Consider the following 23,023-nt stretch of genomic DNA (forward strand, 5'->3'; position numbering starts at 1 on the left):
TATTTGCTCAGACTCTTAGGCCAGAGTTACCTATATTTGTGTCACAGCCCCACCACTTAGTAACTATATGATGCGTTAGCCCCTCTGTGCCTCAGTGTTCTCATCTATAAAATGGAAGAATAGTAATAGTCATTATCTCTTGGGGTTGTGTAAGAACTGAGTTGGTGTATCTAAAGCACTCAGAAAAGAGCCTAGTCTAACATATAAACAAGCTCTACATTAATATCCTTTGACACTGTTTGGTCAATGCCTGACACATAGTATGTTCCCAGTAAATATTTACTGATTGAATTTCCGTACTATGAATGTTCTGAGTTTTTTCCTAACTACTCTTGCCATCTTGAAAGCAATGTCATTATTGTCAATAATCCCTAAAAATATTCTAAATAATTATGACATTGACCAGTTAATTTGTGGTTAATCCGATGCTGACCTTTTTTTAAATTGAAATATAGTTGATGCACACATCTTAACTTGTTTTTATTTTTATTTTTTCAAACTTTAAGCTCTTTATTTTGCATTAGGGTATAGCCGATTAACAATGATGTGGTAGTTTCAGGTGAACAGCAAAGGGACTCATGTGTATGTATGGGACTCAGCCATACATACACATGCCGCCATTCTTCCCCAAACCCCCCTGCATCCAGGCTGGCACATAACATTGAGTAGAGCCCCATGTGCTATACAGTAGGTCTTTGTTGGTTATCTATTTTGAATATAACAGTGTGTAAATGACCTTCCCAAACTCCCTAAGTATCCCTTCTCCCCCAGCAACCATAAGTTTTCTAAGTCTGTGAGTCTCTTTAACTCATTTTAAGGATATAGATGCCAAGTATCTACCTGGTTTTAGCTTCGGAGAGTCTTTTAAATATTATACAATGCCTGTGCGGTGTTTATAATCTTCTGATGTTCATTAATCATTCTGTTGTTGACATGAAGTAATGTATTCAGAGTTTTCCTTGCGATCTGCTCATCTTATACTTGGAGATAAGTTCTATTTAGTCATAGTGTGGTTAACAACACAGATTTTATTTATTTTTTATTTATTTTTTAATTGGTGGAAAATTGCTTTATGATTTTGTATTGGTTTCTGCTATACAACAATACAAATCAGCCATAATTATATATATATGTATATATATATATATATATATATATATATATATCCCTTCCCTCCTGAACCTCTGTCTCTTCCTCTCATCCCACCCCTGTAGGTCATCACAGAGTGCCAGGCTGGGCTCCCTGAAACACAGATTTTAGATGAAGACAGATCTGACTTTGAATACTGTTTTGTCATTTAATAACCACATGACTTTGAGCATGACTTTTCTGAGCCTTGGTTTCTCTGCCTAAAAATGAAAATGTTACTACCTACTTCATAGTGTTGGATGAAAAATATAGAGAGTTGGGTAAGTTACTCAGTATTGTTACCGGCATCTAATTATATATAGTAATTATTGTTGCTCAATTCTTTGCTAAAATTTCATTGAAGAACGTTGTAACCGTGTTCAAAAGTGAAATTGGCTTCTAATAGAATTTTTAATGAATTTTCCTTATCAGTTTTAAGAATAGCACCTATTTAACTCACAGAATTAATTTGGGATTATGGCATATTTCTCACTTTTCAAAAAAGAACTTTAATTTTTTGTTACACATTGCAGAAAAGGCAGAATATGCCAAAAAGCAAAGTTATGCCCTGTAGTCTCACCACTCCAAAAGAAGCACTGTTAACATTAGACCGAATATTCTTCCAGACACTACAAATGCATATGCGTGCACACGTATACGTGCACATGCGCACACGCACACACACACACAATACTAATATAAAATTGGGTTCACACTGTAGATAAAATTTTGTTTCATTCAACACTATAATATCTTCCCATCTTAGTAAACACTTGCAGACATCATTTTTAATGGTGGCACTGTATCCCAGATATGAACCTAAGTTGTTCAGGAGTTCCCTAATGTTGGACATGTAGGTGGTTTCTGATATTTTACCATTCTAGGCAATGCTGCATCAGACACTGTGTTCGATGTTTTATTAGCCCACGTCCATCCTTCCCTCTCCACCATGCTGTTTGCTTCAGGAAGCTGACCTTTGCATCGTCGACCTTCTTTTTTCTCTGGCCTCCTGTTCAATCAATGGGAGCAAGAAATTAGACAACAGAGAAAAGGGAGTCAAGGGTATTTATTCCCCAGGTCCTCCCTAAAGGGCTACTAGGTGTTGGTGTCCATGAGCGAAAGAGCTTGACGGTACCCGGTGGGAGGTTCTCTCCTATGGCTCCTCTCCCTGGGCTCCTGTAACAGGCCCTCACCTTGCTCCTTCATGCTCAGGCTGGCACCCTCATCACCGCTAGCCCATGTACTCCACCAACCCTGGTAGGTTTCCCTTCACCTGACCCATGTCTTTGTAAAGAGCCCTTCATTAAATTCGCCCCACTTATCCAGTTTAAGTGTGCCATGTCTTTCTCACCACAACCCTAACAAACATAAACAACTTTGTAAGTAAATCCCTCTACATGTTTTTTTATTATTATCACATGATAAATTTCTGATTATTTGATCAATGACATGTGTATTTTTAAGACCTTTTATGAGCTTGCCAACTTATCTTCCAGTGACCCTTTCCCCGCAGAGCCTAAGAGTGACAGCCTTCAAGCCCCTGGTCCAACTGGGTATTATAATTTCTTTATCTTCTGCTGCATTCATAAACATTTCTATAATCTGGAGGTCATCTTATCCTTGAAAGTTTCAGGGTTAGAGATTACCTATTAATCGTCACAGTCTGTTTGTTTTGGCTGTTCTTACATAACTTTCTGTGTTTTCCTCCGCTACACCTATTATAAATTGACATGCTAGCCCACAATCGGCCTTTAAGAATTTGTTAAAATTTATGTGATTTCATCTTACCCATTTGTATGGGGGCCATTCCTTCCCTCATGCTCTTTCAAGAGACTTCGTTTTTGTGTCACGTCTCTCTTTGCAGAATCTTGTCACTCTTTGGATTTCAGTAAAGTTGATTGACTTGTGACCACAGCTCTCTTCTGAGCTCAAGAAAGGTTATGGTGATTCCCTGGTGGTCCACTGGTTAAGACTCAGCACTTTCACTGCCAGGGGCCCGGGTTCGATTCCTGGTTGGGGAAACAAGATCCTGCAAGCTGCGTGGAACAGCCAAAAAAGAAATGAAAACTTTTAAAAAGAGAGAAAAGTTATGATTTTGTAGGTGATCTGGCTTTTTCTTGTGACTTTCTGCATCATGAGGTGAAGCGCAACTCTCCATTCAATTTTTAGTTAAATTTAGTTAAATCTTGAGGATCCTTTAATAAAAATAAAACATCATACTATTCAGTACCCAATTCAGTGTGCGTGTAATGCCTAAGGACTCAATATCTTGTCTCATATATTACCTGGAAAACTACTTTATAAATGTTGAAGAGTAGTATGGAATGTTTAATAATGAAAAATGTTCCCCAGCCTCTGTGTGTACTAGGAGCAAATACTATTTAATTTGTGTCTGCAGAACTGCTGATTGGAACACAAAGAGGAAGGGAAATGGACACTGCAAACTACTGGGAAATGTTATTTTATTTCGAAAGATTCTATTGCATCCCCTCTGACAAGCAGGACTTGACAAGTTCGTTTGTTTTTGCTTACCTGCATATTTGCACCAGTGAAATCCTTTGCAAAGCCTAAAACCATACCTGTCTCCACTGTTGGCAGGGGTACAACCCACAGACCTGCACAGCTTTCAGAAGCAATCACTTTGTTTTGGCTGCAACAAGTTAGTTGCTACATCCCTGAACTTTGTTGGGTCATGAGGGATCTTTCGTTGCAGTGCAAGGATTCTCTAGTTGTGGCGTGTGGGCTCAATTGCTCCACCACATGTGGGATCTTAGTTCCCCAGTCAGGGATCAGACCCAAGTACCCTGCTTTACAAGGTGGCTTCTCAACCACTAGACCACCGGGGAAGTCCTTTGATCACCTTTTGTGTTGAGGACATAGTGTAAGAGATGTAGAGAAAGATTTTCCTGGAACCTAAATTGTCAGCAGAGAGGAGCTTCTAAAGTTGAGGCCCAGTGCAGAGACGCCCTTGCCCAGTTCTAAGGACAGTACTGATCTAATTCATCTCTGTTTGGATAATTAAATAAGGTAGCCTATTTAAAGGACTTAGGGAACTTCGCAGGCAGTCCAGTGGTTAAGACTCCACACTTCCAACACAAGGGCATGAGAGCACGCTAAGTCACTTCGGTTGTATCTGATTCTCTGTGAGCAGCCTGCCCGACTCCTCTGTCCAGGCAAAAATACTGGAGTGGGTTGCCATGCCCTCCTCCAGGGGATCTTGGTCAAGGGTTCAGGGAACCCTTAGTTCCCTGACCAGGGAACTAAGATCCCACATGCTGCGCGGCCAAAAAATAAATCAATTAAATTTGTTTTAAAAGGGACTTAGGACTTTCCTGTCACACAGGAAAGGTACAATGAAGGGAAGCTGCCATAATTATCACTATTTCTCATCACTGATGAGACCCATTAGCTCAACATATCTTAAAGATCCTGATTTCAGTCCCTGTGGTTTTTTATTTGGATTTCAAGTCCCAAAATAGTTGTATTGTGATATTTCTTTCAATGTTATCTACCCCTTCTTGGTTGCTTAAAGCATTCTTTATAAGTTCAGCAAGTTAAAATATTTATTCCGGTTTCTTATTTTAAATGATAGTACTTGACAGGACCCCAGGTGTATTTTTGAACTTCAAGCACAACTTATTTCTGTTTCCAGTCCTAGGAAATGCTCTTCTATTACAATGTTGTTTATGCAGCTAGACTAGCACTTTCTCAGAAATTCTTTTTAACCTTCAATTGTATTTCTGTGGCCTGTTGCCTAATTTTGCTAGTCATACTATAACTCTTCTTACTCAATCCCTGTGTCTTGAATTTAATTTTTAATTAATCTTTAGCATTGCTGATTAGATATAGTATAGATTTAATTATATAGTTATATACGTCTACTAAGCACAAAACAATTCAGTATTGTCTTAATTTTTATAGCACTTACAAATACATTAAAATATTTTTCATCCTAATCTGTTTTTCCTCTAGCATTTTCATGAGATCCCAAGTAGATCTAACATTCTGCTTACAATTTAATACTTCCACAATTAGTTTGGGTATTGTTCTTTTTGTAAGATAACTTTTTCCCCCTCAGGCTATTTTCTCCTTTCCCTCATTCTTTGAGTGTTTTTCTACTGCTCTTTGATGTTGAGGGTTTTGCTTCAAATGCTTTTACTGGTATTTTAGGAGATCTTGTCAGTTTTAGCAGATACTACAAAAAACAAAAACTGTGCTTGCATTTTATTGGTAGGGCATCCATTGTATCTCAGAAACAAGCTAAAAAAATGTAAATTCACATTTAGGGCATCAACCATGTTAGAAACCTTCAGTTCACATGATCAACCTTTGAGATTAAAAAAATAGTAACAAATGTAGAATCATTACTGTATTATTCTTCTTAATATTGACATAATTAATTCTATCAACATCTTTATAAAATATTTTAACTAAATGAATATGAACCAAGAAGCACAGTTTATCAGTCAGCGTCATTTTAATGAGGCAAATATTAAGGAAAATGTTTTCAGCTCTTTTCCTTTTAAGAATAGACTTAGTTCCAGAGAACTGGCTCTTTGTGCCACCTACTTGGACAAGAGCCTTTCCTTACTGAGACTTTTCACTAGTAATTGGTCAAATATCAGACTGATCTTATTGAACTGTGGAAGGGTAATCACTGGAATAAATCTCTGTGTCCTGTTTGCAAACATCCTAGTTCATTATGCTCAGTAGACTGTGACCACTGGCATCGTTCTGGGTTTGGTTTTTTTCCAATTTCATGTCATTAAAAAAAAAACCAAAAACTTTTATTGTGTTTCTCAAAGTAATAATTGTAATTATTTTTAAAAAATCATATAGACAATAAAGTAATTGAATCAATAATGAATAGTCCTCCAAAACAGAAAGCAAGAGACCCAGAAGGGTTTATCGGTGAATTATACCAAACATTTAAGAAAAAAATTACGCCAATTCTGTACAGTCTCTTTCAGAGAATAGAAGCAGAGGAAATAGTAACTTATTCTATGAAGCCAACACTAACCCAATACCAAAACCAGATAAAGATACTACAAGAAAGCTTCCCGAATGGCTCATTAGGTAAAGAATCTGCCTGCAATGCAAGACACAGGAGACTCAGTTTCGATCCCTGGGTCGGGAAGATCCCCTGGAGAAGGAAATGGCACCCACTCCAGTATTCTTTCCTGGAGAATCCCATGGACAGAGGAGCCTGGCGGGCTACAGTCCAGTGGGTCGCAGAGTCAAACATGACTGAGCGACTAAGCACACACGGATCAATATCTCTTGAGAACGCAGATGCAAAAGTCCTCAACAAAATATTAACAAGTTGAATCCAAAAACGTCCAAAAAAAATTATACACCATGACCAAGTGGGATTTATCACAGATACACAAGATGACTGGGTCAACATTTGAAAATCAGTTACTATCATCTATCACATTGACAGACTAAAAAAGAAAAATCACATGATTATATCGATAGAGGCAGAAGAAACATTTGGCAAAATCCAACTCTCAGTGATAAAAACTCTCAGTAAACTGGAGTAGAAGGGAACTTTCTCAAGTTGATAAAGACTGTCTACAAAAAATCTACAGCTAACATCATACTAAATGGTGAGAAATTAAAAGTTTTAAGGCAAGAATGTCCCTTTTCGACACTTCTTTTCAATATAGAACTGAAGTCCTTGCTAATGTGGTAAGGCAAGAAAAGGGTGGTACAGTCACTTTGGAAGACAGTTTGGTGGTTTCTCATAAAACTAAACATTCTTTTATCATATGATCTAGCAATTATACTTCTTGGTATTTACCCAACGATGTTGAAAAAGTATGTCCACACAAAAACCTCAACATGGACATATTTAGCAGTTTTAGTCATAATTACAAAATTGGAAGCAATCAAGATGTCCTTCAGTAGGCGGATGGATAAACTGTAGTACATTCAGACAATGGAATGTTATACAGCACTATAAAGAAATGAGCCCCCAGAGACATGGAGGAACCTAAATGCATAGTACTAAGTGAAAGAAACCAATCTAAAAAAACCATGTACTGTACAATTCCAACTATATAACATCCTGGAAAAAGCAAAACCATGGAAACAATCAAAAGATCAGTGTTTGCCAAGTTGGGGAAGGGAGATGATAGGCAAAGTGCAGAGACTTTTTAAGGCAGTAAAAATATTCTGTATGGCCTCTGGTGGCTCAGACAGTAAAGAACTCGCCTGCAATGCAGGGGCCGCAGGAGAGGCAGGTTCAATCCCTGGATCAGGAAGATCCCCTGGAGAAGAAAATGGCAACCCACTCCAGTATTCTTGCCTGGGAAATCCCACGGATGGAGCAGCCTGGCAGGCTACAGTCCATGGGGTTACAGAGTCCTATACACTGAAGAGACTGAACACACACACTTTATTAATATAATAATGGATATAGGTTATTATACTTTTATCTAAACCCATAGAATATACAACACTAAGAGTGAACCCTAAGGTAAACTAGGGACCTTAGATGATAATGATGTGTAAAAGTAAATTCTGTTGTTGTTCAAAGTTGTGTTCAACTCTTTGCGACCCCAAGGACTGACAGGTTCCTCTGTCCACGTGGTTTTCCAGGCAAGAATACTGTAATGGGTTGCCATTTCCTTCTCCAGAAAGTAGGTACATTCTTGCTAAAAAAATATACTATTCTGGTAAGTGATGTTCATAATGGGAGAGGCTATGCATGTATGGGAGCAGAGGGTATATGAGAAATCTCTACCTTCCTCTCATAAATCTAAAACTACTCTAAAAAAAAATCGTGTACTAAAATATAATAATAAATGCCCAACCATAGAACTATGATTAAATAAATGATACCTTAAAATATAATGCAGCTATCAAATATGAGTGCTTTCAATTGTGTGGGGGAATGCTGACAAAATAATATCAATCCAGAAGTGCATAATATGAAGTTGCACTTATGGTATACTCTGAGTGTTTAAGAATATGTGCATAAGGGACTTCCCTCGTGGTCCAATGGTTAAGAATCCACCTTCCAAAGCAGGGGATGCAGGTTCAATCCCCGATCAAGGAACTAAGATCCCACATGCTGCAGGGCAACTAAGGCTGGAAGCTGCAACTACTAAGCCCACGTGCCACAACTAAGACCTGAGGCAGTCAAACAAACAAATACTTTAAAAAAAATGTTTATGAAAAAAGATTGAAAAAAAATCCTAAATTATTAACAGTGATTGTCTCTACATAGTTGTATTATGGGTGCGTATGACTTCTCTCTTACGACTTAATTCCTGTACTCTCCAAAATGTCTACAATGATATATTTTCTCCCCAAAAAGTCTTTGGGAAAAATATTCCTAAATAATAATACAGTAATTCAATGATACAGTAATCCATTATTTTAAAGTTAATAATGAATGTGAGGGGATGGATGTGCTAACCAGCTTTATCGTGGTAAACAGTTTGAAATATATGCATGTATACAGATGATCAGATCATCTTGTACATCTTAAACTGACACAATGTTATATGTCAGTTACATCTCAATAAAGCCGGACAAAAATTTTAATAAAAATTATAATAACATTACACATCAATTTACAAAAGGTCAAAACAGTACCTAGAATATTTTTTTCAGAATATAGCAATAAAAGGAACTTACTACACACACATAATATGTAAATGAGCTTTATTTATGAATGTTTAGAAGTGTATACTTGAAAATTACCAAATAAGATTAAAAAATACATTAAAAGAATATATACCATTATCAAGTGGAGCTTACTCAAGAATTTAAAGATGCCTTAATATCATGAAAACCATTAATATAATAATATTAGGTGATTTAAATGATTAAAATTACGATTCTATCAAAAGATAACAATGCCTACCAAAAGCTTTCAATAAACAAGAATAAAAGATGCTATTTCACTTATTATAATAGAGCATATTTATTTAAAGCCAAGAATTAACTTCATATTTAATGAATATCCAAAATATGTTATTACAATTTTATTTAACCAGAGATATAACAGAAATATATAAGAAAAGATAAATACAAACCATCTAATACTGATAGGATGAAGACAATTCATCTAAAGACAAATTATTTTGAAAATCAATAGCATTCTAATGATAGAGTCCCATACAGAGTAGCAATACTGACATATTTAGCCAGGACAGAATTTATGCAATAAGGTATATTTGAAATCTAGACAAAAACGTTCAATTATATAGAAAGAAATCAAGAAATATGTCAATAATGTAGACTTATTCCTTGATGGAAGGAATTAGCATCATAAACATAGGTCATAAAGAGGTCATTTTAGACCTAGACAATTCAAATTGAAGTATCAAAAGGGTGTTTACTTTATATGGCATTCCTTATGGGAAAAATATTTTCTAATATTAAAAATATGTGAGGAGAAAGAGAATCAATGAAGAACAATATGATACTGACTCAATAGATGAAAATGAAGAGTTTAATTCATTATACGGCAAAAAATATTTAACCACCAAGTGTATAATTTTGCAAGAAGAATAAATAATGTCTTTGCTCAAAGCCAGGGAATAAAAACACAAAGCACTGCAATGTAATGTAGTAAGTGCTAGAGCTTTGAGAACTTGAGGAGAACTGCCTGTCTTGGGGTCAGGAAAGGCTAACCTGGAACCTTAAAGAACTTAATTTTGCCAGGTTTTGAGGCAGGAGGAAGGAAAGAGCATTACTTAGAAGAAGCATCACTTACAAACAGAATCACAAGATAAAATGGCACATTCCAAAAACTGCAAGTAGGTCAATTCACAAAATATTGACCTGCATTTTAAAAACTAAAGTAAAAGCCAATATTTAAAAATCAGCAAACTGCTCATAAAAATTTCTGGATTTTTGGCTTCTTTTAAGAAACTGGACAATATGTCAAATTGGGTCCCGCATTCCCACGTGGAAGCAGGTGGCAGGTGCCCCTTTCAGATGGGGCAATCTGCCGCAGCACCTCCTCTCCCCTCCCATTCCTCTCACATGCATCTCACTGTGTCCATTTACCTTGACTTTTTAGTCCCTGTAGGGATTTAAGTTTTACGACTTCTACTCTCCATGATGGGGACCAATGAAGGTATGGCAATGCCATTAGCTTTGCATTTCAAAAGGTTAACCAGACAGCAAAGGGACAGAAGGGTGGTAAGGAGATCAATGCCCTCAGCAAAGGCCTCCTACATGAAAGATTACAAGGGCACTACCATCCTTGAAGTGCACATTACAATGGAGCTACCAACTCCTACCACAAAATTCTAACAAGACATGACTTGAAAACCACAGTTATCCATCTATAAAATGAATACAAGAAGTGATGAGGGCTTACATAAAGGCAGTGGGTTGGGGATGCAAAGAAAGGGGTAGAGAAGGGCAAAAATGTGAGAGATTTTTAAGGTGGAAAATTCTCCGACATGGGGTAACCAATCTGACACGGAATAAGGAGAAAAGCAGAGGACACTTTGCAGGGTTTTCACCTAAGTCATTTGGTGGGGACACTTCAAAATTAAGAACAAAATGAGGAACAAGTCTGAAGGAAAGTCAGTCATTCAATTTAGGGTATTTGGAGTTGAGGGAGCCTGTAGATGTGCAGCTTCATCTGATAAGCCCTGATGGATTGTCAAAGAAAACTCTAACCTGATTAACTCTCCAACAGCCAACTCATCAAGTTAAAATAAGAGAGACAGGTACGAGTACATAAAATGTTTATACAGAATGACTACTAATGGAACAAAGATTAAAATGGAATATTATAGAATTGAATAAAATATTGCAACAAAGATTAGAGAGTCAATAACTTCATATATAAAGGCATAATTATAAGATATACAAAAATAAAATTTTAAAAAGAACACAATAATGTATGAATCTACCAAAGATGTAAAGAATATGCTTTTATATGCTACGCTGTTTCCATTAAGGATTTCACATGGCTTACAAAAGAAATATAATAGTAAAATAATAAAATGCAAGTCATAATAAAATATGAAGAATTTTCTTACAAAGTTATCACCAGGAGCAATCATAACAAGGAAAAAAGAAACAAGATATGGCAAAACCTAAGAGTTTTCAGAAATACTGTTGTTGGCAATCAAAGTGAAGGGATTAGCATTAAGTCGCACAGCTCTCATTGTCCATCAGAAGAAAACACAGCACTTTCTCACTTTAAAAAGGACATATTTACTCATCTCACTCAACGGAAAAGAAAAATTTTCATGATTAAAAATTTTCTAAATTAAATAAATTCAGCTGGATGAAAAGCTCACCAATTTGGCCTATTCCTCAAATGTTATGTTATTGCCAGACAGTTAAATTTTAAAAAAAAGAAAGAAAACAACTTTACACACCAATATTTGGGCTATTACTACAACAAACACAGGAAAGAAATTCACAAAGCTGATCTCTGTGGTACCTCTTGATGAAAACAAAGAACTAAACTGGGGTATAGCTCGACAGAGCCGGCTGGGTAGGCAGGGGCAGAGAGAAACGAGGAAGCAGGAAGTCAGTACAGAATGGGCGGGGTATTTAGATTTCTGGTGGTTCATCTTAATCACAGAAAGAATGGACACAACTTGGAGGAACTGCCTACAACGCGGGAGACCTGGGTTCGACCCCTGGGTTGGGAAGATCTCCTGGAGAAGGAAATGGCAACCCGCTCCAGTATTCTTGCCTGGAAAATCCCACAGACGGAGGAACCTGGTAGGCTACAGCCCATGGGGTCGCAAAGAGTTGGACACGACTGAGCGACTTAACCTTTACCTTCCTTCCCACTATAGGAATCTGAGCTTTGATAAAAGTTTAATAAGAAATGGAGAGTAGACAGAGTGAGGTAGAAATCTCTGGTGAGCACCCAAAAGTTAAATTCTCTGCGGAGTTGGCTGAGGGTGAATCCGCAAGGGCTGGATATCATATCATATACAGTCATCATCCTTTTATAAAAACTTTAAGGAACCTAATTCAAGGCCAACTCACATCAGCACAGAGGGCTCCAGCAATTCAAGGGCAAGTGCAAACTGTACAAAGTAAAGACATATAGAAAGAAGACACACAGAAAAGGATTTACTGGCATACGTATATAGACAATATATTTTTGACTCGTGCCCCCTGCAGTGGAAATGCAGAGTCCTAACCACTGGACTGCCAGGGAATTCCTGCATATATTTTTAAAGAAATGAAAATCAAGAGTATTGTTCAGCAACTATATAGGTGAAGGAAAAGCAAAGAATAACTTAAAAATTAATATTATGTGGATTTCAAGAAGAGCTGTGTTCAAAATTTGTTGGAAGAATCAAAATATCCCAGAATAATGGAACTAGTGAAGCAAAGGATGATATATGAGTGTATCCGTGCATAAAAAATGATGATGCTTTATAAATGTGAACACATATGGAGAAATGCTATGGACTATTTAAAAAAAAGCAGTATAAAGTGTGTGTACTCTCTGAATACCACAAGGTAAACTCTGTATAGGGACGTACAGATAGGCACTTGGCTGGGTTCCAGAAGAGGTTAGCAGGAGTCTGTGTCTTTAAGAACTCTACCCAGCCAGCCTGGGAAGGCTCTCCAGAACTGCAGGATTTGCCCAGGACTGACTGAACTAAACTGACCTCATCTCCCTCCAGGTTTTACACTCTCTTAGCCTGTTTAACATCCAACCTCACCCCCAACCACTCAGCCCCAATTTCATCCTCCCAATCTGACATTTTCTCCTTTCCCATCTTCTTTTATTCTCACCACAACCTGTGAGGTAGATATTATTATGGCTATTATTAATAAACGATTAAGTGAATGAACAGTTACAAATCAAATCTCAACAGAAGCTTTGTTTTTAGCCCTTCCGATTGGACAATCTTCTTATCTTGCTGACGTCCCTTAAGGTTTGCCTGCACGTGGCTTCTTGGCTGAGGCAGCAGGGCCAGAGACCAGAGGTCGAGCCTCTGCAGCCCCAGCTACGTGTCCTCCTCGTTTCTCAAGGTCCTGGGAATGCTCAGCAGGAGAAGCTGAATTATCTAAAAAGAAGAAGAAAGAGACAAGGTTTCCTAAGATACTCCTTTATCACTCAAAATTTCGTTTTATGTTGGGAGCATCAGCCCAAGCTAGTCAGACCTCTGGTAAGACTCCCAGTGCTCTGGATTTAGAGAGTTCATGTCTTCCGGATTAAAAAAAATTACATACGTACTTATATACTCGACAGCAAGAAAAAAAGTCACAATTCATAGTTACGAGAGACCCATTACACAAGACCAGATGAAGACAGGGACAGGCCCTACTCATCAAATAGGTTGGGAGGTCCCTGCCACCATTTAGGGACCCACCAACACAGCCTCTGACACTGATACATACAGAGTCCTCCCTACCTTCAAGCCACCACTCATCAGGTCAGTCTCTACTATTCCAACACGAGGAACTTCCATGTTAAAGCTTAGAGGCTCTGATTTTGGATATCTGGTTTTTCCGTCAGCAATTCTTCCAAGCCTTACTACCCTCTGATTTTCAGCTACAAGCAAATCTCATGGAATAAATACCCTCACGCTATAATTAAAAGAAGACCAAACCACACTTTGTTGTTGTTTAGTCACTAAGTTGTGTCCGACTCTTTTTCAACTTCATGAACTGAAGCCCGCCAGGCTCCTCTGTCCATGGGATTTCCCAGGCAAGAAGACTGGAGTGGGTTGCCATTTCCTTCTCCTGGGGATCTTCCCAACCCACGGATTGAACCCAAATCTCCTGCATTGGTAGGTGGATTCTTTACCGCTGAGCCGCCAGGGAAGCTCACACTTTACAGACCTTAAAAAAGGATAGACCATGCAGTAATATGGGATGATATTTATGATGCTGTATAACATGAGAACAAAAGGTACTAAACTGCCGCAGACTCTGACCACCACTGGACTGGTATTTTCTAGTAATAAGGCTGCAAGGGCCTGTAATTAAACGGTACCAATTATTGTGGATTAGGGTGAGTCATATGTGATTTTTGGTTCTACTCTCTATTTTCCAAATTCTTCTGTAATGTGCTTAAAATTTCCTAAAAATTTAAGAAAAAAAATTTTATTTCAATTTAATAAAAGAATGCCATCTCTACATTATCCTTATGTTTCCAGTATGGATAACTATATATTGTTTCTAGCCCACCTTCCTCCTCTTTTTTCCTGGTGGTTTAGTCGCTAAGGCATGTCTGACTCTTGCGACCCCACTGACTGTAGCCTGCCAGGCTCCTCTGTCCATGGGATTCTCCAGGCAAGAATACTGGAGCGGGTTGCCATTTCCTTCTCCAGGGGATCTTCCCGACCCAGAAATCGAACCCAGGTATCCTGCATTGCAGGTAGATTCTTTACTGACTGAGCTACGAGGGAAGCCCTCTTTTTTCCTAATCCCACTTCCTGATCTCCAACTTACTAAGAAGCTACACTGTCCAAACACTTGGGGGTAGTGCTGAAAATAAACTCGAACCCGACCCTCCCTCCTTTGGTTAGAAGCACAGTTCAATATCATAGAACACTGACTGATAAAGCCTCCCAAGGACCCAGCAGCCATCAACCTACAAAGTGCTTTTTCCTCAGACTCACTTCCAGCTCAGCACTGCACTGTGGACAGTGTTTTGTCCATCTCTGATAGTCTCACCTTTATTTTCTAGCATCTTGTGCAGCTTCATGTGCTTGTAGGTGGAAATGATCTGAAAATTAACGACACTTGAGATCTCCAGTTCTTGGTCCTGCAGCAGCTCCAGGGATGTAGCATGAATGAGTTGATGGGACCGCTTGCATTTCTGCAGCCTGCACTCTCCCCTGACGAAGGACTTGCACACGTGCAACTTGGTGCATTTATCCTTGAGGTTGCAGTAACCATAGAGGGCTTCACCTTTGTTGTAGAGCAAACAGACCTGGTACAGAAATGAAGCAACACTAAGGATGTTTGCGTTCACTGTATCTCAAGACAGTAAAGGACGGTATCTCTAAATGGCACCCTCAGATCATTGATGGCTGTTAAAGTCCCCAAGGGTGAAAGGCAGATGGGTATAAAATAGTTCCTCCACTCACATCTCTCCTGTGTGTACTCAGTGGCTCAGTCGTGTCTGACTCTTTGCCACCCCATGGACTACAGCCCACCAGGCTCCTCTGTCCAAGGAGTTTTTCAGGCTGGAACAGGTTGCCATTTCCTACCTGAAGGGATCTTCCCGACCCAGGTATTGAACCCACGTCTCTTGCACTGGCAGGCAGATTCTTTACCACTGAGCCACCTAGGAAGGCCCACATCTCTCCTAGCTGCAACTAACATTCAGCTGCCCCTCTCTGACCTTGACTCACAGTTGGCCTGCCCTCCTCTCCCAAAGCCGGTAGCCAATGAGTGCAGGTAGAAAAGGCTGGACCCTGCCTCAAAGCTAGAACCTCAAAGTTAGTAATATTTGCTCCCAAGCCTCTGTGTGAATCAAGTCAAGGCCATTCCATCTTGCTTGTAGCTCTCTCCTCCCACTATTTTACCTTACAGATTTTTCCCAAGGATCCCTTCTTCAATATATCACACGTACCTCAATCCCTATGTCAGCCTCTGCCTCCAGGGAAACCAATCTGGACAGGCAGCGTGATCAGATAATTTATTATCCAGACAAGGGCATTTAAAAAGGAGCACTGTTAATATTTGCATTGGGACCAGACATTGTGTACCTCCTGACAAGATGCAATAGGAAATATGACCTTTTAGCAGGAAAGTCTGACAAGGCTGGAAACCCCTCAGTCCCAGGCAAATGGGGACCATTAGTCACCCTAACAATATACCACATGTACAAAAAATTCTTGCTACATAATTCAAGCCTAAATCCAATCAAAGCTCCAGATCAATCAGTTTACAGTAAATTCAGGAACATGTTAAATGATACTAGAGGAACACATTAGTCAAACCTAAAATGTGGGCAATTCTATTGGACACAAATAACCAGATGACCAGGGACTGATACCACAAATGACATCAAAGAACAAGGGGTGGTTGTCCAAGGACAGAGAGGTGGACAATGGGTGAAACAGCAGAAGGGAATTGAGAGGTACAAGCTTCCCGTCTTGAAGGAAGTCACACAAATATAATATACAGCATAAAAATATGGTCAATACTGTATGGAATGATGCCATCGAATACATCATTGATTCACTGGATATGCATGAACTTGGGCAAACTTGGGGTCACAAAGAGTCAGATACAACTTGGCGACTGAACAACAACAAAAATTGTATGGAGACAGATGGTTGTTAGACTTATTTGGTGATCATTTCATAATGTATTTAAACATTATGCATGTGAAACTAACATACTACTTACTGTACATCAATTATATCTCAATCAATAAATTTTTTAAATGGCTTCCTACCTGCAATTGTGATGCCAATTTTCTGAAATGAACACACAATTTTAGTGCAATTCCTACTTCTCCCAAAGAATTCCTATAAACCAGTTTTAGGAATTTAAATGACTGTAAAAACGTATCTAAAAAAGGAAACTAGTGAGAATCGATTAAAGGGAAAACGTTTGAAAAAGACTTAAGGGCATAGAGACTCATAACATCATATCTTAAAATATAATATACTTTCATTAAACAGTATAATACTGGTTCCAGAATGTACAGGAGATCAAAGAAAATAGATCCCAGATCTAGCCCCCATATCAGAATACTCTATTCCTTCAAGATATGTTAAAGTTGAGCAATAGACCCATAAGGGCTTAATACTCTCTTGTAGAAGACTTACCAAACATTCTGATTTTGTGAGTTTTTTACATTTTTATTTGAATGCTTTTATTTTTTTAAAAAATGATTCTGGTTTCCTATTTCTTCTTGAATCAATATTGACATGCAATATTTTTCTAGAGATTTGCCCATTTCATGAAAGTTTTCAAATGTATCAGCAAAGTATATTCTCATATTTCCAATGTGTGTGTTTTCCAACACCACCAAGCAATTCTCAGCGGACACTGACCAGGTATCCCACAAATTTAACTCAAGTCTGACATGATCTCCAGGAGACAGACTTGGAGTGGCGTCAGATCACACAGGTTAAGGGCTAGGGCTTGGTCCCACAAGCCCAGGACTTTCCTGGTAGCTCAGTTGGTAAAAAAAAAAAATCTGCCTGCAGTGCAGGAGACCCAGGTTCGATCCCTGGATTGGAAAGATCCTCTGGAGAAGGAATAGCAAGCCACTCCAGTATTGTTGCTTGGAAAATCCCATGGACAGAGGAGCCTAGCAGGCTACAGTCCATCGGATCACAAGGACACGACTTATCGACCCAATCACCACTCACAAGCCTGCCCTCACTTCAGATACAAATCATAAGTCCAGGTTGACACCTGTGCTTCTGATCTTTTAGCTACAGATTAGAAGTTCCCACAACCCCTTCCCTGTGTTCAATTAATTTTCTAGAAAGGCTCACATAACTTAAAGACACATTTTACTTGCTAAATTTCCAGTTTATTATCCCTGTGGACTGCAGCCTACCAGGCTCCTCTGTCCATGGGATTTCCCAAGCAAAAATACTGGAGTGAATCGCCGTTTCCTTCTCCAGGGGATCTTCCTGACCCAAAGATCGAACTGGCATCTCCTAGACCTCCTCCTGCACTGGCAGGCCAGTTCTTTACCACTAACACCACCAGGGAAGCATCAACGGATGTAACTCAGGAACAGCTGGATGGGAGAGACACAAAGGGCATGGGGGAAGGGTACAGTTTCCAGACTCTATGGCCACCACTCTCCCAGGACCTCTACGTGTTCACCAGCCTGAAAGCTCTCTAAAGCCCATCCTTTTGGGGTTTTACCGAGGCTTCCTTGATTAAATCACTGGCCACTGTTAACTGAACTCAACCTCGAGGCCCGCTACCCTCCCAGGACTGGGGGTCGGACTGAAAGTTCCAACCTTCTAATCATGTAATTGGTTCTTAGGGAAACCAGCCCCCATGTCACCTAGGAACTTTTCAAAAGTCATCACATGAACATAACAAAAGTAATGTTTTATTGCTCTCAACATTCAGGAAATTTCAAAAGTTTTAGGAACTCTGTGCCAGAGACAGATATGAAAAGCAAATATATATTTCTTATTATAAATCATAATATCACAATATTTGGGCTTCCCAGGCGGCACTAGTGGTAAAGAACCTGCCTGCCAATACAGGAGAAGTAAGAGATGCAGGCTCCATCCCTGGGTCAGGAAGATACCCTGGAAGAGGGCATGGCAACACACTTCAGTACTCCTGCCTGGAGAATCCCATGGACAGAGGAGCCTAGTGGTCCATAGTCCATAGGGTCGTACAGAGTCAGACACGACTGAAGCAACTTAGCATGTCCATACACACTGCGATACGTGGCCCCACTGTTTTTTTTGGGGGGGGCGCCACATGGCATGCAGGATCTTAGTTCCCCTATTCCATTCAGGGATGGAACTTGCACCCCTTGCAATGGAGGTGCAGGGTCCTAACCACTGAACCACTGGGGAAGTCCCACCCCTTATGATGTTTTACAAATACTGGACCTGCACTGTGTACTGAATCTTTGGCAGAGAGGTAAAAAGGGATCATCAGGTATTTTCACACATGAGACGCGAGGTACCATTTCTGCCTCACCCACCTGCTTGTCCATGGTCCCTGCTGGCTAAGTGGCCGTGTTTTGTGCCACATGACTGTGCTATGTGCTAAGTCGCCTCAGTCGTGTCCAACTCTTTGCGACCCCATGGACTGTAGCCCACCAGGCTCCTCTGTCCATGAGATTCTCCAGGCAAGGATACTGGAGTGGGTTGCCATGCCCTCCTCCAGAGGATCTTCCCTACCCAGGGATCGAACCAGTGTCTCATTATGTCTCCTGCATTGGCAGGCAGGTTCTTACCACTAGCGCCACCTGGGAAGCCCCCACGACACACACCACCAGCTTCAGATGATCAGCCTGAAGGCAGGCTCCTGTCATAAATGCAGCCAACCCCTCAGCCGCTCACAGAACACTGACATACAGTAATACGACAAGATGAGGCTGGACCCAGGACACTCAGGGAGAAGCCATAAAGAAAAAAATTCAGTACGTTTAACAATATAAAAACGCTAAGTTTCTATTAGTCAAAAAAAATAAATCCATAAACACTAAAGGTAAATAGAACTGGCACTGTCCCGTAGGTGCTGCACCCTCCCCTCCCTTCCTGCCAAGCACCTGCTCCAGCTGCTGCTGGGACTGCATCAGGCAACATGGCTGGAATGAATCTGGCTCGGGACATACCAAACCTGGCTTCAGAACCTGAAATCAGAAAACACATGGACACCGAGCAGAAGCCTGTCAGCCCCTAAGGCTGACTCCAGACTTCTGAATATAGACTGCTGCCTGGAGGGCAGCCTCTACCAGCTACCAATTTCTGAGCTCTACCCATTTTTGAGCTACCAAAGATTCTAGCTCAAACCTCCCGCCTTCTGAATTTCTTCCCTGTAGACCCTGAAATTCCTCTGAGTTAAAGGGGGATCACAATCATGAGCTACTCTGTTTTCCTAACATCCTCCCTTCTTCCCATCCCCTTTCTGGCAAGGTGTGTGTGTGTGTGTGATAAGTCGTTTCGGTCACGTCTGACTCTTTGCAACCCTATGGACTATAGCCCATCGGGCTCCTCTGTCCATGGGATTCTCCAGGCAAGGGTACTGGAGTGGGTTGCCATGCCCTCCTCCAGGGGGTCTTCCTGACCCAGGGATGGACCCTGTGTCTCCTTATGTCTCCTGAAGTGGCAAGCAGGTTCTTTACCACTAGTGTCACCAACATAGAAAGTGTCTATGACAGAATCATTGTGCTAGATTAGAAAACTCTACTTTTAATTGGAGACCTCTTATAATATCTTCTTTGGTGATTCCAATTCTTTTGTTTGAAAAATTCTTTGTGTATAGCTAAACAGATACAAGTGTGCTAATTTTGCCATTATAGCAGTTATAATGAGTACTTTTTAAGCATTTGAAACTACATTATGGAGTTGCAAAGCAATTAAAATTAATATCTAAAATCCCCCAAAATAAATGGGGGTGAATACTTGTAACAAATGTGACCCAAAAAGGGATTTGTAGTTAAAGATATCTTATGAATTAACAGAAAAAGATAAATGCCTAGATAGAAAAACCAGCAAAAGTATAAACAGGTAATTTACAAAACCGAGGCTTCATAATCAGACAAAACTAAACTCAAATCTGCCATTTACTGTGACCTTGGGCAAGTTATTTAATCAAACCTCAGTTGCCTCACCTATAAAATGGGGACAGGCATACTTCACTCATTAGTTACTAACAGCTTAAGATAATTGAACTATCAATACTTAGCATTTAGTAAGAACTAAAAAAAAAAAAAATTCCATAAACCATTATTATTATTTCTGTCCCATACAGGTCCATCACTCCTTGTATGTCAAAGTGTATCAAGGCCCAACAAAACCAGAGTCCAGGAAGGTGACCACTGTACCACACTTGCCCCTTTCCCCTCAGGCTGTCCTGGGCAAGCAAACATTTGATGTTCTTCCCCAACTTTTTTGCTTGGTGACTCACCTCTGGTAGAAGGCAGGGGTCATTCTGTAAAAGCAGGACCCGAAGCTGGGCCTCGTTGAGACCAAACAGTCCCTGTTTTTTCAGAACCTGGATGTTGACAGGCGTGTGGATATCATGAGAAAGGGTGCAGGTGGACCTAGAACCACAAAGGTCTGGATCAGAGGCCCAGATGAGGATGGAACCAGATCGCCAAATCCCTATCCTAGGGTGGCTTTCAACTACAGTCTGGCGTGTATCCTGTGTGTTAGTCGCTCAGTCGTGTCCGACTCTTTGCGACGCTACGGATTGTAGCCCGTTGCCATTGCCTTCTCCAGGGGATCTTCCTGACCCTGGGATCGAATCCCCGTCTCCCGCATTGCAGGCAGATTCTGCATAGCAGGCAGATTCTTTACGGTCCAAGCCACCAGGGAAACCCTGGACCCCCTTACGGTCTAGTAAGTTCTGATAATAAGAAAGCTGGGATAAAGTAACTCCCCTCCCAAAGCCATTTCACGCTGAACAAAGACACCTGCTTTGACGGAGGGTCCCAGCCGGTGGGGTCGGCAGACGTCTGCACTGGCCTTCTCCATCCCAAACGGCTGCCAAGCCCACCATCCCCCAACCTTAAAAAGAATGCATGCCTCCTCCCCCACCCACTTCGGGGCGCTCGAGTCGACCAAGGAAGAATGGAGTCAGGAGGCAGACTCAAACGACCTCCCACAAATCACCCTACCCTCCGTTTCCCGGCGGGGGTCGACCTAGATTGCGCGTTCTAAACCCACAGAGCACAGACCCTCTTCTGCTAAAACTGTGTTTAAGTGGGAAGAGCCGACCTCTTCGACAAAGGATCCGTGAATTCCACGGGGTCCGTAAATGGCTGCAAAAAGGCCCCTGGAGGAAAGGAACTCAAAAGTCCTGATTTATCCCGGCCCTGTTGTGGAGAACTGGGGGGCGGGGAGGGGAAAGAAGCTGCAAATTTGGGGCGGGGGGAGGTGGAGAGAGGTGGTTGAGAAACCCAAAATGAGACGATCTCCCGTCTCGTTCCGCAGCTGGGAGCGCGGGGGAGGCCTCCGCCCGAAGGACGCGGAGGGGCACCTTCCGCGGGCTTCCCTTCGGCCCTTCCAGAAGAGGTCGTCCGACCCGGATCGACGACCCCTGTTCTCCTTTCCTTCTGGGTCCCGCTCCCCGCTGGACGCGTCAGGCCCGCGGCCCCCGCGCGGAGTCCTTCGCGTCCCGCCCGCCGCCCCGCCCCGCCCTGCCCGGCCCGCAGCCTCACCAGCAGTCGCGGTTCGGGCACTTGCCCTGCATGTGGCGGCGGCAGAGGTGCAGCTGGTCGCAGCCCTGGCACTCGCCGCGCTGGTAGCGGGCGCAGAGGCGTGCGGAGGACACGGCCACCACCCGCCAGGCCGCCGGGCCGCCGCCGCCGCCCGCGCCGGCTGCCACCTCGGCCTCGGCGTCCCACGGGCCCTCGCGCACCTCCACCTCCTGCAGCAGGAAGCGGTCGGGCCCGGCCTGGCGCAGCACGTCCCGCAGCCGGGCCTCGGAGAGCTCCACGTGGCCGCGCAGGTCCTGCAGGAACATGCGGCCGCCGTGGGCGCACAGCACTTTGGTGAGGAAGGAACACACGGTGGGCTCCGCCATGGTCGCGGCCCGGCTCCCTGTGCGGAAATCCGAGGCGGGCAGACTCCTCCCAGTCACGTCCACGACTTCAAACCCGGTTCCCGGGAAGGGCCTGGGAAAGGGCGGGCGAGGGGCGGCCGTGCGAGAGAACAGGCCTGGGGCCCTGGGCCATCAGGGGCTCAGATCAGGCGAGGACAATCCTGATCCGGCGCCTGCTGTGGGTCAGGCACCCTTCAACGTTAAGTCCTCACTTCGAGGGACTTGTATAGTCGGAGGGAATTGGGAGATACTAGTAAGGGCTGCCTGGTAGGCTGCAGTCCATGGGGTCGCTAAGAGTCAGACGTGACTGAGCGACTTCACTTTCTCTTTCACCTTCATGCATTGGAGAAGGAAATGGCAACCCACTCCAGTGTTCTTGCCTGGAGAATCCCAGGGAGGGGGGAGCCTGGTGGGCTGCCGTCTATGGGGTCGCACAGAGTCGCACACGACTGAAGCGACTTAGGAGCAGCAGCAGTAAGGGCTGCAAAAAAAATGGAACAGGTAATGTGGTAGAAGGTGAATAGCTGGGCGGCCTTAGGGCGATCTCAGAACTTAGCCACTAGCCACAGGTGGCTTTTGGGTGCTTGAAATGTGACCGGTTTGCAGTGGGATGTGTGAAATATACATACACTGGACTTGGAAGCTTTAGAATGCAGAAACTGTAAAATTTTATATTAACGATGTTAAATTGATAATATTTAAATAAAATGTT

General features: G+C 41.8%; 1 protein-coding gene across 1 annotated transcript; it reads right to left on the reverse strand.

The window, feature by feature from the left end:
• Positions 1 to 8,785: 8,785 nt before the first annotated feature.
• On the reverse strand, positions 8,786 to 22,314 carry ZC3HAV1L (zinc finger CCCH-type containing, antiviral 1 like). The gene is made up of 4 exons (XM_015095401.3): positions 21,929 to 22,314; positions 20,674 to 20,809; positions 14,767 to 15,025; positions 8,786 to 13,151 (listed from the first exon to the last, which is right to left on the reverse strand). The coding sequence occupies exons 1-4, from the start codon at positions 22,291 to 22,293 to the stop codon at positions 13,015 to 13,017; spliced, it is 897 nt and encodes a 298-aa protein (XP_014950887.2). The 5' UTR covers positions 22,294 to 22,314; the 3' UTR covers positions 8,786 to 13,014.
• Positions 22,315 to 23,023: the final 709 nt, after the last annotated feature.

The sequence above is a fragment of the Ovis aries genome, chromosome 4, assembly GCF_016772045.2.
Source record: "Ovis aries strain OAR_USU_Benz2616 breed Rambouillet chromosome 4, ARS-UI_Ramb_v3.0, whole genome shotgun sequence".
NCBI classification, from domain to species: domain Eukaryota; kingdom Metazoa; phylum Chordata; class Mammalia; order Artiodactyla; family Bovidae; genus Ovis; species Ovis aries.

Coding starts and splice junctions, on each gene's coding strand:
- ZC3HAV1L (XM_015095401.3), bottom strand. CDS start 22,293: ATGGCGGAGCCCACCGTGTGTTCCTTCCTCACCAAAGTGCTGTGCGCC. Junction 20,810..21,928: donor TGCCCGAACCGCGACTGCTG/GTGAGGCTGCGG, acceptor TTGTGGTTCTAG/GTCCACCTGCACCCTTTCTC. Junction 15,026..20,673: donor ACCCCTGCCTTCTACCAGAG/GTGAGTCACCAA, acceptor TTTCTGTACCAG/GTCTGTTTGCTCTACAACAA.